This window comes from Brachycentrus maculatus, unplaced genomic scaffold (genome assembly GCF_059751285.1).
Source record: "Brachycentrus maculatus isolate JH-2025_06_01 unplaced genomic scaffold, ASM5975128v1 h1tg000056l, whole genome shotgun sequence".
Taxonomy (NCBI): domain Eukaryota; kingdom Metazoa; phylum Arthropoda; class Insecta; order Trichoptera; family Brachycentridae; genus Brachycentrus; species Brachycentrus maculatus.
This window is the reverse complement of record NW_028280810.1, coordinates 128105-144634: the sequence shown is the minus strand read 5'-3', so window position 1 is coordinate 144634 and position 16530 is coordinate 128105. Positions and strand designations below refer to the sequence as shown.

The 16530-nt window shown below is 31.3% G+C and overlaps 1 protein-coding gene across 3 annotated transcripts in view; it reads left to right on the top strand.

Annotated features, from left to right (window-relative positions):
- Nucleotides 1–16530, top strand: part of Pde8 (phosphodiesterase 8) — a 374779-nt gene that overhangs the window by 309302 nt on the left and 48947 nt on the right. For all 3 annotated transcript variants that reach the window (XM_088278317.1, XM_088278316.1, XM_088278318.1), the window contains exon 8: nucleotides 6972–7029. In XM_088278317.1, coding sequence (XP_088134443.1) covers nucleotides 6972–7029 — 58 coding nt within the window. The remainder of the gene's footprint in view (nucleotides 1–6971; nucleotides 7030–16530) is intronic.

Here is a 16530-nt window from a genome sequence, read left to right as displayed (position 1 = left end):
CTAGAATTACTAGAGACATCTATTGGTGAGATGAAAGAAGGTTTTTATTGAGTATTTGGAAACACTCAAAAATGTTGGTTAAACATTCATTGTAACATTAATTGTTACATTCACAATTCTGAATCACACTACTTAAGATCTGGGTTTCTCCAGTTAGGAGTTATTTAAATTTTGATATCTCAACATGGATGAAGAAGATTATGGAAGTCGAAGTATTTACAAGGCTTATGACCTGTCAAAGGCGGGATTAATTGTTCGCTTTATAAACGTGGAATATTCACCATTCTACTCATGGTTGACTGATGCTGAATTGATACGTTGTCTTTTATTGATACGTTTAAAATATGAGCAAATACTTCAAATACATTATTAATAGCCGAGTAAGTAAGGTGCAGAGGAAGACTGAGGAAAACTTGGCATGATCAAGTATGTAAAAAACTTAAAAGTTGTAACGTCAGGGTTGGAATAATCGGCGGGTATGTAGGAGAAGAATGCGGAGACAGCAAGGATCTTTTGCAAAGACAGATTTGTGTGGCGTTCTATTCTCTCTGCCTAACCCTGCACTTCTAGAAAATTTTGTGATGGATTTACAAACTTGTATTTATTTAGATTGGCAGTGACAGGGATATTGAAAGCTCTTAAATGTATATTCACATTAAAATTGGGATACAATTTTATGTTGTTTCACATTTTAAATAAATTTCATAACTTAGTTTTTAAAAAAAACTTTGCTTTGCAAGAGCAGATCTGTCAGGAAGCCTAGATGCTTCTGTACCAGATCTGGGAATACGGTGGGGCAGTTTTTATTGCCTAATCCTGCAGTAAAGTGGCGTGATAGTTAGTTTTTCTTTGTATTGTAAGAGTTTGGATTGTACCACGCTATTTTTTTGTTTGGTTTCTTCCACAATATTCTTCACAATCACCGTGTGCACCAAAGTGCTTTGTTAAGAAGCTTATATTCCTTTCCGGTCATGGTATATCCATTTCCCATGAGAGAATACATGTGTTCTTCACCATTTCTTTTTCCATCTAAGCCGCCAGACGATGGTATGAATAACCTCTCTTGGTGAAAAATGAACCCTCCCTGACAACCGTCAAAAAACGTCTAAAACATTGCTATCTCTTCTTACAATCCCAACTATCCATCATCCATTCTTCAGTTTCCTCTCCCTCTCCCCTCAACTCCTTTTCTATTCTTTATCCTACTTCTCGTGCGCTACCTATTATATGTTACCTCCTAACTATCTTCAAAAATAGGAAATAATTTATTCAGCATGATGATACATTTGTGCTGCATTTTGTCAGTACTATCTGCCTACTTATCAAGCTCCAAAAGTTATAAACTTTGACCACTTGTACTTTTGACTTTTGGTTGGTCGGAATACAGTACTTTTTAGCTATAGACCAGAGTATGCATTTTGTTGTACTATAAGTCAAAGAAAGAAAATTTTGGAAAAAAATAAACATATTTTAAACATGTATTAAAAACACATCGTTACTGCACTATAAACGAATATATAATAATTACAAATAGGAATATTTTGATTTTTAAACATTTAGAGTGTTTCCAAATACTTGTTTATAAATCTGGATTGCTCCACTTAGGAGTTTTTTATTATTTTATTTTTGACATCTCAACATACATAGATGATGAAGAATATGAGATCAATAAATATTTAGGATTTCAAAAAATGTGTGTCGTGTGGTCGTCAGTCACGGATAGAATAGTAAATGTTTCACGTGTTTAAAGTGATCACTTAACCAGCTTATGACGTGCTAACGACTTGACATTAGCTGGATAAAATGAACATTTTGTATACTATACTGTGTTGTATGTTACACTAAACATACAACACGTTATTCACTTGAACAATCAATGATAAATCGTAAGTCCTGTTAAATACACAGATTTCCATATTTCCATTTTCCATCAAGTGATCATTTTGCATGTTATACTTATTATATGTTACACGGTATAAAGTGATCACTTAAACAATCAATGTCAGGTCGTAAGCCATGCAAATACCCAAATTTCCATATTCCTTTTTCAATAACTTCTTCAAATTTACATTATGCATGTTAAACTGTGTCATTTGTTACATTGTATATGAAGTGATCACATTAAACTGCCAATGACTGATCATAAGCCCTCTGAATACACATATTTCCATTTCAATAAATTCTTCAAATTAATTTACCATTGCATTAACTCTTTACAATATTATTTACTCTGCTTAGTAATCAATAAATAATATAATATTATTTATTGATTCCGCATTAATTCTGTGGACTGACAAGTAATTATTTTTAAATAATTAAACACTTTTGTAAAATACCACTTAAAAGTAAAATACTTTTCACCTGTAGATGAACACCTGTAGTTTTCGAAACTAGTCGTGTGTAATGAAATAAAACTCATTATGTTGTATTTTACAAGTATTTTTTTTTTTAAATAAATTTAAAATAATCTACGAACGAATAATTTGAGACGGTAATGTACCATGTAATCATTTGTCAACTAGTTTATCTTCAAATTAACTTTATTACTTTATTCATACAATTTCGATAATAACTTAAGAAATTACTTTAAAAGCTAGCCTTTTTATTGTGACATTTTTTTATCTATCGCAATTATCTACAGTTTTATTGGTTAAATACAGTACAAAACAGAGATTACCGTCAGCGTAATTTATTATGCTCGTTACTGTCCCAACGAAGTCTGGAAAATCTCGTGTTCGGATTCTGCAATGTGATTTGCGTCCCAAATGTCAATATTATTACTACTAAAAGCGTGGTAAATGAAATACTCTCTATCGAGAATATGACTACTAAAGGCGTGGTAAATGAAATACTCTCAAGCGAGAATATCAAGCACTCTTCAGACTGACGTAATGAATATCGACATCACATTTTATACCGACAGTTTCACAAATCAGTTTCGCAGACTATTCTAGACGTAATAGAGATATATCCTTTAATCCCGAGTGCATTTATGCAGGGTGGCGCAAAATCAATCACCCCATCGGAAGATGTTGTAATTTTTGCAAATGGCGTCCTACATCAATCATATTTGACATTTTTTAATTAGATAGCTGCAGCATACAAACAAATTTAATAAAACGGATACAAATGTGTATCAACACTGGTGGCAGCCACTTGACGGATATCATATTTTCTACTTAACAGAAAAAAGTAAAGGTTCAAATAAAGATTTGCATTACTCTAAATCATTTGTTTTTATTAAGTAAAAACTTTATTTAAAAACAAAATTGGATGACTAATTTTACACTTATCTAATTTTTTTCGTATACAGCAGCAGTTTACGATTGTCAAATAAGATTGACGTACGACGCAAAATTGCTATTTTTTTCCTTTATTTGATGTTCCTTCTTTTCCTTTTAAAAAATGTTTTCTCCTTTATTAACGGCAGTAGTTAATGTGAACATAATGAATATATTACATGTAATAATATGTAATAAGAAGATATACTCCTAGAGTGAATTTATAATTAAGTAGTTTTTTCATTTATGTTCATTTAATGAATTTGTTTGTATACTGCAGCTGTCTAGTTCACAAATTTCAAATATGATTGACGTGCGACGCCATTTGCAAAAATTATAACATCTTCCGATAGGATGATTAGTTTTCCGCCATTCTGTATTAGGGCTCCTTCGCGGTATGCATTTTTCCGTTCGTTTCCTCGGCCTCTCCCACCCACTCCTAGGAACGTATTCTCGTTAGGAATTCCCGCCGCAGGAATGCCAACACAATATGGCGGATCACCGTCACGCGGGGAATGTTTCCTCTTTCCATCATCTCTTCATCTGTCCTGTTCTCCTGGCGCTTTACTATCGCGGAGTTATACCTTTCCGATTCTGATCGTTTGTCGTATGGAATTTCATTTTAAAATTCGCACATCGCTCACTCCTTTCAACAAGGTCATATATCAAAAATCGACAATTTTCAGTTGTGCATGTTTCCGGAATGCCCAGAAAATGTACTATATCCCAGCAAAAGCGGCATATTTTTAACTTTATGTTTACCCGCTACAGGGCAGAAAGTGTTGTTTTTGCATTTTGAAGAAAAGGTATTGTTTAATTATTTTTTTTAAATATACTAAATATTTTTCAAATGGAGAAAAAACCTTCAGGTTTTACCTAAAAATATCTGTTGCATAGTAAAAATTTCAATAAGTGGCTCTATATTTATTGTTAATATATTTCATTATATTCTTAAACTTTAAAAACGATCTCCTGAAAAATCAAGTTTTTTGATAAATGACGTTGTTGAAAGGAGTGAATGACATGCTGAATTATACGTAGGCACCTGTTATTAAAGAAATATAGCAATTTTTTATTTTTATTGTTATCATTTTTACACTTCTTAAGGTCCAGCATTCGTTACGTCGCTTCATTCGCCCGTCGACCACCGGAGAGGTCACATTTCTCTTCATGCCCGATTTTTTTTAATAATGTTTATTTGATATTGTTTTTGTTTTTAAGAATATATTTTTTTTTTAAATATTTTTATATATTTTGTAACTTCTTAACTTTCAATAACATTTTTTATTTTCAAAACCATATATTTATTTTTAATTGTTTTTTATTGCAAAAAAGGTGTTTTAAGAAGAAAATAAATGAAAATGAAGCGGAATGTATATAAACGTATAATAGAGGGGCTTAGAAATGACAAAGTCCCATATTCTGTGTTCATGTAGAACACTATCTGTTCATGTTTGCACTCAATCTGACTGAATCCAACATAACGTTATTGTCGTTAGTGCAATATGTAAGCAAAGTTTACCAGCATATCTCGTTGTGTATTGATTTTCCAAGTTACATATCATGTCAGCGGATGTGTAATATCACACTGCGACACTTTGTGCTAACATCGAAACTGATATTTAAGGCACAGTTATGGTAAAATACATCGATACACATTAAAAAAAAATTATACATATATATATATATATAATTATATACATATATATATATATTTATATATATATATATATATATATATATATATATATATATATATATATATATATATATATATATATATATATATATATATATATATATATATATATTTATATATATATATATATATATATATATATATATATACATATATATATATATATATATATATATATATATATATATATATATATATATATATATATATATATATATATATATATATATATATATATATATATATATATATATATATATATATATATATATATATATATATATTTAAATGTAAAATTGTTTACTATTTCTTACCGTTTTCCGTACTCAATGGTGCATGGAGCACTGAATCCTATAAAAGTAGTGTAAATATAATCGTCAAATACACTATAGATATGTAGGTGATCAGCCCTGCACTTACCATTACCTTAAAACTTAATATGTTAATCTCAATATATTATATATTATATATTATATTACAAAAATAATATAGTTTCATCGAAAATAAAGAACGGCATAAGAGAAAAATACCATGATAATCTTATTAACTATGCATTCGCATACTTATGCGAATGCATCGTTAATAATAATGTAAGGTACAAGTATTAAACACCGTTTCTGATAATTGATGAAACCGCGAATCAATAAACTAAAATATCTGATCATTCAAGAACCGATTTTTTCTTGTATAAAAGTGCCTAAATATTTTTCCGCTAGTGTACACAGCGCAGCCAGACATCACATACGCAAGTACTCGTTCTCAATAGGAATACCCTCCTATGGATAGTATTAACATTTGCTATCCGTCTCCTTTTCCGTTGACAGCCAACTGGCATTTTGCGAGAATACCGTCGCGCTTATTGTGATCCGAGGATGGTATACACTTAGTATTTCCAATGAAGCTATGGATGAGATAAATTAAATTAAAGCCGGAAAACCTTTTTATAGATTGGAATATTTAAATTTGATTTTTATCAACATTTTTTATCGTTTAATTCACTACTTGCTATAACAAAATGAAATACACATATTATAAAAACGTTACACAAACAAGTCTCTTTTTGATAATGTCGTATACACATTCCAGGGCATAGATTATATACAAAAGTTATAGTTTTAACTACGCAGTGAAGGTAACTTGAACTTCACTTCCATTTGTTAAAAAAATATATAAAAAAAAACCGTAATTTTAACTTTCTGGCAATACGTTTCCACAAGCGGTATTTTACCTAGGGATATGTAAGATTTTGACCAAATGAACATCCTCATTTAAATATCTACAGATGGTTTTTCTCCAACTGTTTTAAAAAGAAATGAAAAATCCTCAACAATAAAAAATACATATTAACTGAAGAATATTGATGTTGCAATGTTTCTTTAAAAAAAAAATTACCGGAAAAATCACCTGAAAATATCGAAAACTTATTTTTCTACCGTAGTGAATAAAACTTAGTTTGCTTCAATACCCGAATATATAATAATTTGTCCATTTTTCTTAAATAAGATAATTGATCACTATACACACGTGTAACATTCACCAATTCTACCCGTTATTGACAACCACACTACTCAAATTCTTGGAAGTTCTAAATTATGAACCAATTGTTTTTGAAACATTGTTCTTTTGTGTGTAAAGTGATCGATTAAACCAGCCTGACGGTCGTCAGCCCCGTAAATGCCCGGACTTCTATATTCTTCTTCATCTTTGATTAGATGTAAAAAATAATATGAAAAATTACTCCTATAATAATTGGAGATAATCCAGATATGCGAACAAGTATTTGGACACACTCAAAATGTTTTTAAAGATAATTGATTATTGTACTTTATATTATTTATTGATTTGGCATTAACTTCATAGAATAACATGATTTTCTTATAAAAAAATAAAACGCTTGTATAAAACCACTTTTGGGTTTATTAATGTAATCATGACTAGTTTCGAGAACTACACTTGTTCCAAAATTAACAATTTCTTTTCTTTTGTTTCAGTCACTACGTCAAAGAGGACTTTTCTATTCTTCCGTTCTTGGATGCTGGCTTCAACAGGGTAAGATTATTTTTTTAAATTATTTCACAATAATATTCGTAGTATATCAAATGCCCTATGCATATCATTTGGTGGATACGATTAAAAAAAGATCACTCCAAAACTGTGAATCTACATAGAAGTGGATTATATTTTATGGGATGCCATTAGTGAAGGATTACAGTCTGAAGGATATAATTGCTTCATGTGAAAAGAATAAGAGGGAGAAGTAGTAATGGCTGGTTTGGCAGTACTCGGGGTGGCATACTTATGCTTGTGCTAGGTTGTGTAACTTTTCTTATTTATTTAAAACGTTACAATAAAATATTATAATTTAATTCATTTGCTAGACATTTTTACTTTTAACATATCTTGATTAAGTTCCAAAAAAGAGCCTAAGCTCTCGTGCTTGGAGAAAAACTTACACTGATTGTTTATTGCTTATGCTTATGAATGATAAAATAGTTTTTTTGTATTTTTTATATTGTATTTTTAACTTATACGACTCCCTTGAGGACATGGTGATGAGTATTGTAAAATGACAAAATAGACAAATTATTTATTAATCAAATAACTTGAAAAAAGTAAGCAAAAACATGGTTTTAACTAAATAAAATAAGGTTTTGTAAAATGTAAAATACCTTTCAAATTCATTCCAACCCTTATCCGCACCCCAATGGTGCATAGGGCATTGCATTATATAAACACAGTGTTATCTTGATCGTTAACACGCGAAGGAAAGGTAATCAGCCCTCCGCTTCAGGTACCAGTCCAGGGTAATATTGAATTAATATTAGAGTGAAAAAATCACTTACATTTATTTGACCCCCCCCCCCTGGAAATCGAACCCGGGACCTGCAGAACGGTAGCTGAGCGTGTTGACTATTACACTACGATGATGATGAAGAAAAAATATGTTTTGTATATAATCCGGGAAATCCGTCCCTTGCAAATCTCGTTACTGCAATTTCTTGTATGTCTTTTTTTTATGGACGTTATCTGTTGAAAGTGCATCCAATCCATTATGCACAGAGTCTTCCAGACCAATCTGTATTCCTGGTATCGCAAACACCGTATCGAAGAGCACTACATTTATCATTATTTAGAACTGTAATTTTCCACTCCATCTAGATTAAAACATGGAGGTTTATTTTGATAACCCCTTGCGCATTTTTTTTTACTATTTTTCGGGTTGGAATGTTCTCTTTTATTCGATTTTTGTCCTTTCATTTTACTTTAGTAGTTCTCATCATGCGTTGAACATGACTTTTTTCAAGTAATTCCAACACCAATCGTTCAACCTACATACATACATAAAATCCTTTTTTTTTAAATGATAAAATATCCCCATAGTATGTTAGCTCGTACCTTCCAAGTATCGTTGATTTTCCCCTTTTTTTACCGAATATATATATATATATATATATATATATATATATATATATATATATATATATATATATATATATATATATATATATATACATATATATATATATATATATATATATATATATATATATATATATATATATATATATATATATATATATATATATATATATATATATATATAAACATATATTTATATTTGATATTTCAATTTAAAGTATATGGATGTCTAGGTCTATTCATATGAATATCAGTAACCTCATGACACCATACATTTGATTACAGTTTTTTACTGACATTTCTTGGTGGATCAACATTTTATATCATAAAATTAAAAGAAACTGTTTTTTTTTTCATATGTATTTTATATGACCAGTGACCGAGTTTCGACGTTACTGACATCAGTCTGATGATATCAGTAATGACTAATCTCACTCACCGGTCGAATAAAACATATGTAGAAAAAGCTATGTAGTTTTATTTTCTTCTATACATGTCAGTTCATAGGGGCCATCTATGGTGGGATGAGGAAAGCATTTATGTAGCAAAGACCCTTTTATTTGGATTTGTAAATAAGATCCGAGCCCTTGATTATTTTTACATACTGGGAAATACCTGAAAAGAATTTGAACACACTCAAAATATTGTGCATTCCATACTTGTTTTATTATTACTTTTATAACAACATATTACACCCACCCATTTAACGGGAGATGTTGAACATAAAAAAATAATACAATCGTAAAAAAATAAAATTACGACATCCTTTCAGTTGGTTGACGCTCTATAAACTCTCGGAAATTATTATTATTATCAGAGAGGAATCTCGGAGCAGATGCTGAGAAGATAAAACCGTGGCGGATAATTAACTGTGAAAAATGAATTTCTTTTTGTGACAAATTTGACTCTTGGAAAAACAACTTATCTTTGCGTATATTAAACTTTAAAAATTTTAGCGAATCCCCATTTCGCTCGAAATCCAGAAACATGTTATTATAATAAATAAAACAGTATAAAAACTTACAATTTCAACCTACTAATGGCTGTGCCCGCCTCCGTAGAGTAATGGTCAGCACGCTCGGCTACCGTACTGGAGGTCCCGGGTTCGATTCCCAGGGGGGTTAAATAAATATAAGTGATTTTTTCTCTCTAATATTTATTCCATATTATCCTGGACTGGTACATGAAGCGGAGGGCTGATCACCTTTCCTTCATGTGTTAACGATCAAGATAACACTGCGTTTGTATGATGCAGTGCCCTATGCACCATTGGGGTGCGGATAAGGGTTTTAATGAATGAATGGCTATGCAGATTGGGAGGAAGGTATCTTTACTCGACACTATCTCCTTTTGTATTAACTTCTTAATCCCGCATTCATAGTTTATTTCAATTGATCCCTTTAAAAACGATTGAAAGAGGTTTCACTGAACTTGCTTTATTGCATATTGTATATTCCGTAGATTGTATATTCAGGTAGAATCAACTCTGTCCACCTCTGTAGTGTAATGATGGTCAGCGTGCTAGGCTTCCAGACTGGAGGTCCCGGGTTAGGTTCCCAAGGGGGGGTCAAAGAAATATAACTGATTTTTTACTCTAATTATTCAATATTACCCTGCTACCTGAAACGGAGGAATGATCAACTTTCTTTAATGTGTTAACGATGAAAGAGAAAAATTAAGAGTATAAACATTTCCATTCATTTATTTTGCCAACGTTCCATATTTTATTTGGACCTCTAACATCCATCGGCAACAAATAAAAATATTCGGAACGATATATTGTAGTGTTCGACTCCCATATTTATTGTTAATTCTTGGGACTATCAAACCTTCGTTGTGTGTAAATCGTGTATCATGGTTGTGTTCTAAAAGATTTCGACATTTTGTCTTTTTTTTTGTTCAACGATGATACTCATCCGCAATATTCAACGTACCGCAGTAATTTTAAATATTTATATATCAAAATTGGATTGTACCTTTGATTATATATATGACTGGGTACATTTTTTTTATTGTGGAATATTGCAGATTTTGAACCATTTTTAAATTTGTTTAAATGAAAGAATAAAAACAACAAATCTTAAGGTGTGAGTTGAGTACTTTATAAGTATTGTAAAGTACTCAACTCACACCTTAATTAATTATTTCAGTGAGCGAGCTTTTAACGTGAGCTAATATTTTCACCAAAAAATAACATTTTTTCGGCGTTTACATGTAACACTTTATATTTCTTCTCCACTTTTCACTCCAATTTTACTTCCACGTGTTTTGTATTTTAACATTCCTACCTACTTACATTATTTATAACGAATAGGCATAATATTTCCTCTCTTTATAAGCTCTGCTTTCGTAATGTAAGGCGATTATTTATTTTTTTCAACATGACGTCATTCAAAGCCAGTCTGAAATTAGAAAGCGAATACGTTAGGCCTTTTAATAATTCATATGAACCTTTATTTGATTATTAATCATCATTAAATTAAATTGAAAATATGAAAATATTTCTTCCTTTTCTTAGCATATCGCTCACTCCTTTCAAGAACGTCATAAATAAAAAAACTTGATTTTCAGGAGAACGTTTTTAAAGTTTAAAAATATAATATAATACAATGTATAAAAAATAAATATCAGGTCACTTATTGAACTTTTTATTGTGCAACAGATCATTTTAGGCAAAACTTGAAGGTTTTTTCTCCATAAAAAATATTTATATTTAAAAAAAAAATTCTTCAAAATGCAAAAACAACACTTTCTGCCCTGTAGCGGGTAAATATTTTGATTAAAATATGCCGCTTATGTTAAGATATAGTACATTTTCTGGGCATTTCGAAAACATGTACAACTGAAAATTGACGATATTTGAAATATGACGTTGTTGAAACGAGTGAGCGATATCTCTAATTAATCTCACAGTTTTTTTAAATATTTTTTTTGTGTTTCACTTGGTAAATACCATTATGTATTTCTTAAAATCTATTGTGACACATGTTTCGATACATGCCACACCATCGAAACGCGTGTCACAAAAGATTTAGAGAAATTACGGTATTTACCAAGTAAAACGTTAATTAAAAATAGATAGATATTACCACAAAGTGCCGAATCAATTTATGAAATTTATCTCATGGGACTTGATTAAAATGGTACTTCCAATGATTCTTATGGCCTTTCAAAATTTCTATTTGTGTTTATGAATAAGCATTTTAATTGTTTTTTTTTCTTATTTGAATAATTGTTTCGGGTTACGAACAGTCTTACGAAACGAAATAATATCGCAACCCGGGGTTCCGCCGTATTTCGTTGAAATAATTCGAGTCCTTATTACATGGCGGTCTATTTTTGAAGTCCAACTATGTAATTAGCCTCCTTAGAGTGAGTCTTTAGTTTTGTCTGCTGGTCGTGCGGTTCTTGAAATTAGGGTCCAATTTAAGAAAACGAAGTCTTATCTTACACAGGAGTTTTCAAGTAAAACTCAAAACCCTTGATATGTCTTTCGTTCCTTTTATCTACTTGAAAACAATGTGTATTTAGGCAAGAACTTTTAAACTTTTTGAAGTTAATATTCCGTTTGAAACGAAGTATAATTTGCAAAGCAATATTATTCTACGTCTTAACCCGGTTTTGCTCGTGATTTGGGTTATTTTATTATTATATGGAAGCGGTCTAACAAAATGATTATTTGGTATTTCAAGTAATTTCATCCGTTCCCTTGGACCTTTGGCCCAAAATAGAGGAGATACCTTCCGAGTTATGTTTTAAATGTAATGTAATAACGAAAACACAATAAATGTATCGTCTCAAATTGAGAAACCTATAATATTAATATATAATCCGTAGGGTCAATCCAGATTCAGAATAATTAAATGTACTAAATGTATATCGCTTACTCCTTTCAAGAACGTCATAAATCAAAAATCGTAAATTTTCAGTTGTGCATGTTTTCGGAATGCCCAGAAAATGTACTATATCCTAGCGAAAGAAGCATAATTTACACTTAATATTTACCCGCTACAGGGCAAATAGTGTTGTTTTTGCATTTTGAAGAATAGGTACATATTGTTTGATTATTTTTTTAAATATCCTAAATATTTTTCAAATGGAGAAAAAACCTTCAGGTTTTACCTAAAGAGATCAGTTGCACAGTAAAAAGTTCAATAAGTGGTTTGATATTTATTTTTAATACATTGTGTTATATTTTTTAACTTAAAAAACGTTCCCCTGGAAAATCAAGTATTTTGATTAATGACGTTCTTGAAAGGAGTGAGCGATATGTCAAATAGAAAATTTAATGCCAAACATATGTTTTTGGAATTGACATATTCATTCGATATTAATATTCCGTTTCAACAGTAAAAGTCTCATTCGTGAAAACCATATTTAAAAAAAAAAAAACTTTTTACTCATACCCTCGTCGGTCGAGTGTTTAAAACTGACGTTAACACACAACACCGCTGACAATCTGTGAGATGTTTAAGTAATTTTGTATGAAACACTTGTTCCACTATCCGACATATTCGCAAGTTCTCGACAAAGCACGACTTATGTATTTAATTAAACGGCCAACTTCGTTCCCAACATATTTCCGAAGATTAGCGGAATTCCTTTGAGAAAATTACCATCGTCTTAAAGTTAAATAGGAGTAACACATTTGTGCGCTTGTATATTGTGTAAACTTGTAGGATTGTTGGGTAATATATACAAAATTATACACGGTTATTGGATTGAATTCTACTTTTATTTACGTATATATATATATATATATATATATATATATATATATATATATATATATATATATATATATATATATATATATATATATATATATATATATATATATATATATATATGATAACATTTTGAGTGTGTCCAAATACTTGTTCACAAAATCTGGATTATATCCAATTACAGGAGTTATTTTCATATTATTTTTTGACATCTCATCAAAGATGGAGAAGAATATGGAAGTTTGGGCATTTACGGGGCTGACGACCGTCATCGGCTGGTTTGAGTGATCACTTTACACACGTGTAACATTCATCAATTCTACCCATTAGACAGATCTTTTTAGGTAAAACCTGAAGGTTTTTTCTCCATTTGAAAAATATTAAGTATATTAAAAAAAAAATAAACAATACCTTTTCTTCAAAATGCAAAAACAACACTTTCTGTCCTGTAGCGGGTAAGTATTTAGTTAAAAATATGCCGCTTTTGCTAGGATATGGTACATTTAGAAAAATGACGATTTTTGATATATGACGTTGTTGAAAGGAGTGAGCGATATGTCTTTAATGATTGATTAAGTTAATAGCGATTAACACGGGCTCTATAAATACTATTTTGAAAATACATCGAATATCAGCGACGACGCAATTACCGCAGTTTTGCTTCATGAATAAAAATATTCGAAAGCCGATTTTATTAATTAATTCCCAAAAAGAGGAGCTTTCAAAGATAATAAGAATAACGATGTAATCGAGAGAATTCTGCGTATTTCTTTGCTTTCCAATTTGCGTTCTCGTCAGAGATATTATAATTAGGACCCATCACCAACTTTATTTTCATTTAGAGCGTCTCAAGGAATCTTCCAATCAAATTAGGTAAGAAACTCATTATAATAATATTCGTATGAATTTATAATACTGTGGAGCGGTACAATTACACGTTATCAGACTTGTTAGAAAGTTTGCCGCTAGAACGGCTTACACATATAATGTTAAAACCTCGCTGAATGAAAAATAATTCACGTAAAAATAATTCATAAACGTAATATTATGAATAAGATGAAAGTGCAAAGAGGGTGGTTTGGCGTTGTAGAAAGATATTACTTTAATTAAATTTTCAAATGGCATTGGTATTTAATAACACGTACATATTTGTATTTAATAACACGTACATACTTGACTGATTTTTTGAGCTGAAATCCCACGGTATTATTAATATTCGTGTCTACCTCCGCGGTGTAATGGTTAGCGTGTTTAGCTACCGCATTGGAGGTCCCGGGCTCGATTCCCAAGGGGGTGAAAATAAATATTAGTGATTTTGCACTCTAATAGATATTTAATACTACCCTAGACTGGTCCCTGAAGTGCAGGAGTGATCACCTCGCCTTCATGTAAGTAACGATCAAGATAGCACTGCGTTCATACGATGCAGTGCCCTTTGCACCATTTGGTGCGGATAAGGGTATTATTAAGGTTTTCACTATACCTCGTGAAAAAAGATAGTTTCAGTAATTGATTCGGTAGTCAATTTGTGGTAAAATTAATCCATTATTAATTTGAGTTTTACTTAGCAAATACCACTATTAGCAGTGGTATTTACTATGTAAAACTAAAATTTGAAAAAAGATAGTGCCTAATATTCACAACTTTTTGTTTTTGTCCAAATCCTTGTTCACAAATCTGGGCTTCTCCACTTGTGAGTTATTTTAAATTAAAACATCTCAATATAGTTAAAGAAGAATGTAGAAGTCAGGGTATTATAGAGCATACGACCCATCATAGGCAGGTTAAAATGATCACTTTACACACGTGTAACATTCTCCACGATTGACAACCACACTACTCAATTTTCAACTGTAAAACTTAACATTTTTCATAGGGTTTTTTAATTAACTGAATTGTATATTTAAAAGTCCACCCTTAAATACATAAATAAAAAGTGATCACGGCCTGCGCTTTGGATACCATCCAGGGTAAAATTGAATAAATATTATAGTATTCAAAAATTACTTATATTTGTTTGACTCCCTCCCCCCCTGGGAATCGAACCCGGGACCTCTAACTCGGTAGCCGAATACGCTGACAACTACACCACGGAGGAGGGTGATAAAACTACGAGTTATAATCCTTATTCTTTATCCGCAACCGATTGTGCATAGGGAACTGCATCATATAAACGCAGTTTTATCTTGATCGTTAACACATGAAGGGAAGGTGATCTGCCCTCCGCTTCAGGTGATATTGAATACATATTATAGTGAAAAAATCACTTATATTTATTTGATCCTCCCTTGGGAATTAAACCTGGAGCCTTCAGTACGGCAGCCGAGCGTGGCCATTATACTACGGAGGTTGACGAATTATAAAGTGTTAGTAAAACTACTCGTTACAAAGCGTTATAAAGTTACTGGTTATAAAGTCAACGGTCGTTTTATCGGGTGTTATAACTACCACGGTATCAAAAATTCCCTGAGGTACAAGATGCCACTAATTGGTGTTATTTCGTGGTATATTTGCGGCCGCCGGACCCAACCTTTAAGTACGATGACGTCACGGAAGGAAGTACTTTATGAAGTTATGTTCCGTTTAATTAGGGACTGTTTTAATTAGTTAGGGCACATTCCAATTTATACGCGGACACGGCATATAAAGGGTGATCCAACCACAACGCACGATTTTGTTTGCCTAGAATTTTCACTCATGAATTACATGAAATTATAGTAACTTTAAACATGAAGAGTAAATCCACTCACGAGTAGGCATAGGCTATGAAACTTATAAAGTTGAAGCCTGAGTAGGGACATGATAAGCGGTGTTGCATAAGCCGTAGCTAGATTTCAGAGTCACTTAAGGTCACGTTACGTAATTTAAAAAAAACGATAATTTTGATGTTAATTGTAAATAAAACAAAAAGTTTTCAGAGAATTATCTTAATTTTTTTATTATGAAAGAAAGTTCTATGACAAATATTATATGTGTGAAACAAAATATCGGCCAAATGCTCACCACGGCTTCGGTGGCATACCTTTATCCGATGGTCCGTGTATTCGTATGATTTTTTTTGACATCTCAACATAGATGAAGAATAATATGAAAGTCTGCGCATTTACGGGGCTTACGACCGTCATAGGCTAGTTTAAGTGATCACTTTACACACGTGTAACATTCACCAATTCTACCCATGATTGAAGCGACATCTATTGGTGAGAATAAGAAGCTTTTTTACAGAGCAGCAACTCTTCCTCATTTTCACTCTTTTGAGTTGTCAAATAAATAATATGAAATAACACATTAAATATGTTTTTAAAAAAATTCTGAGAAATTTATGAGGTATCTATCTCTACTTGAGAGAGTACGGCTATTATCCTTGGCTCTACCCAACCGAGTTTCTCCAGGGTATGCTTGG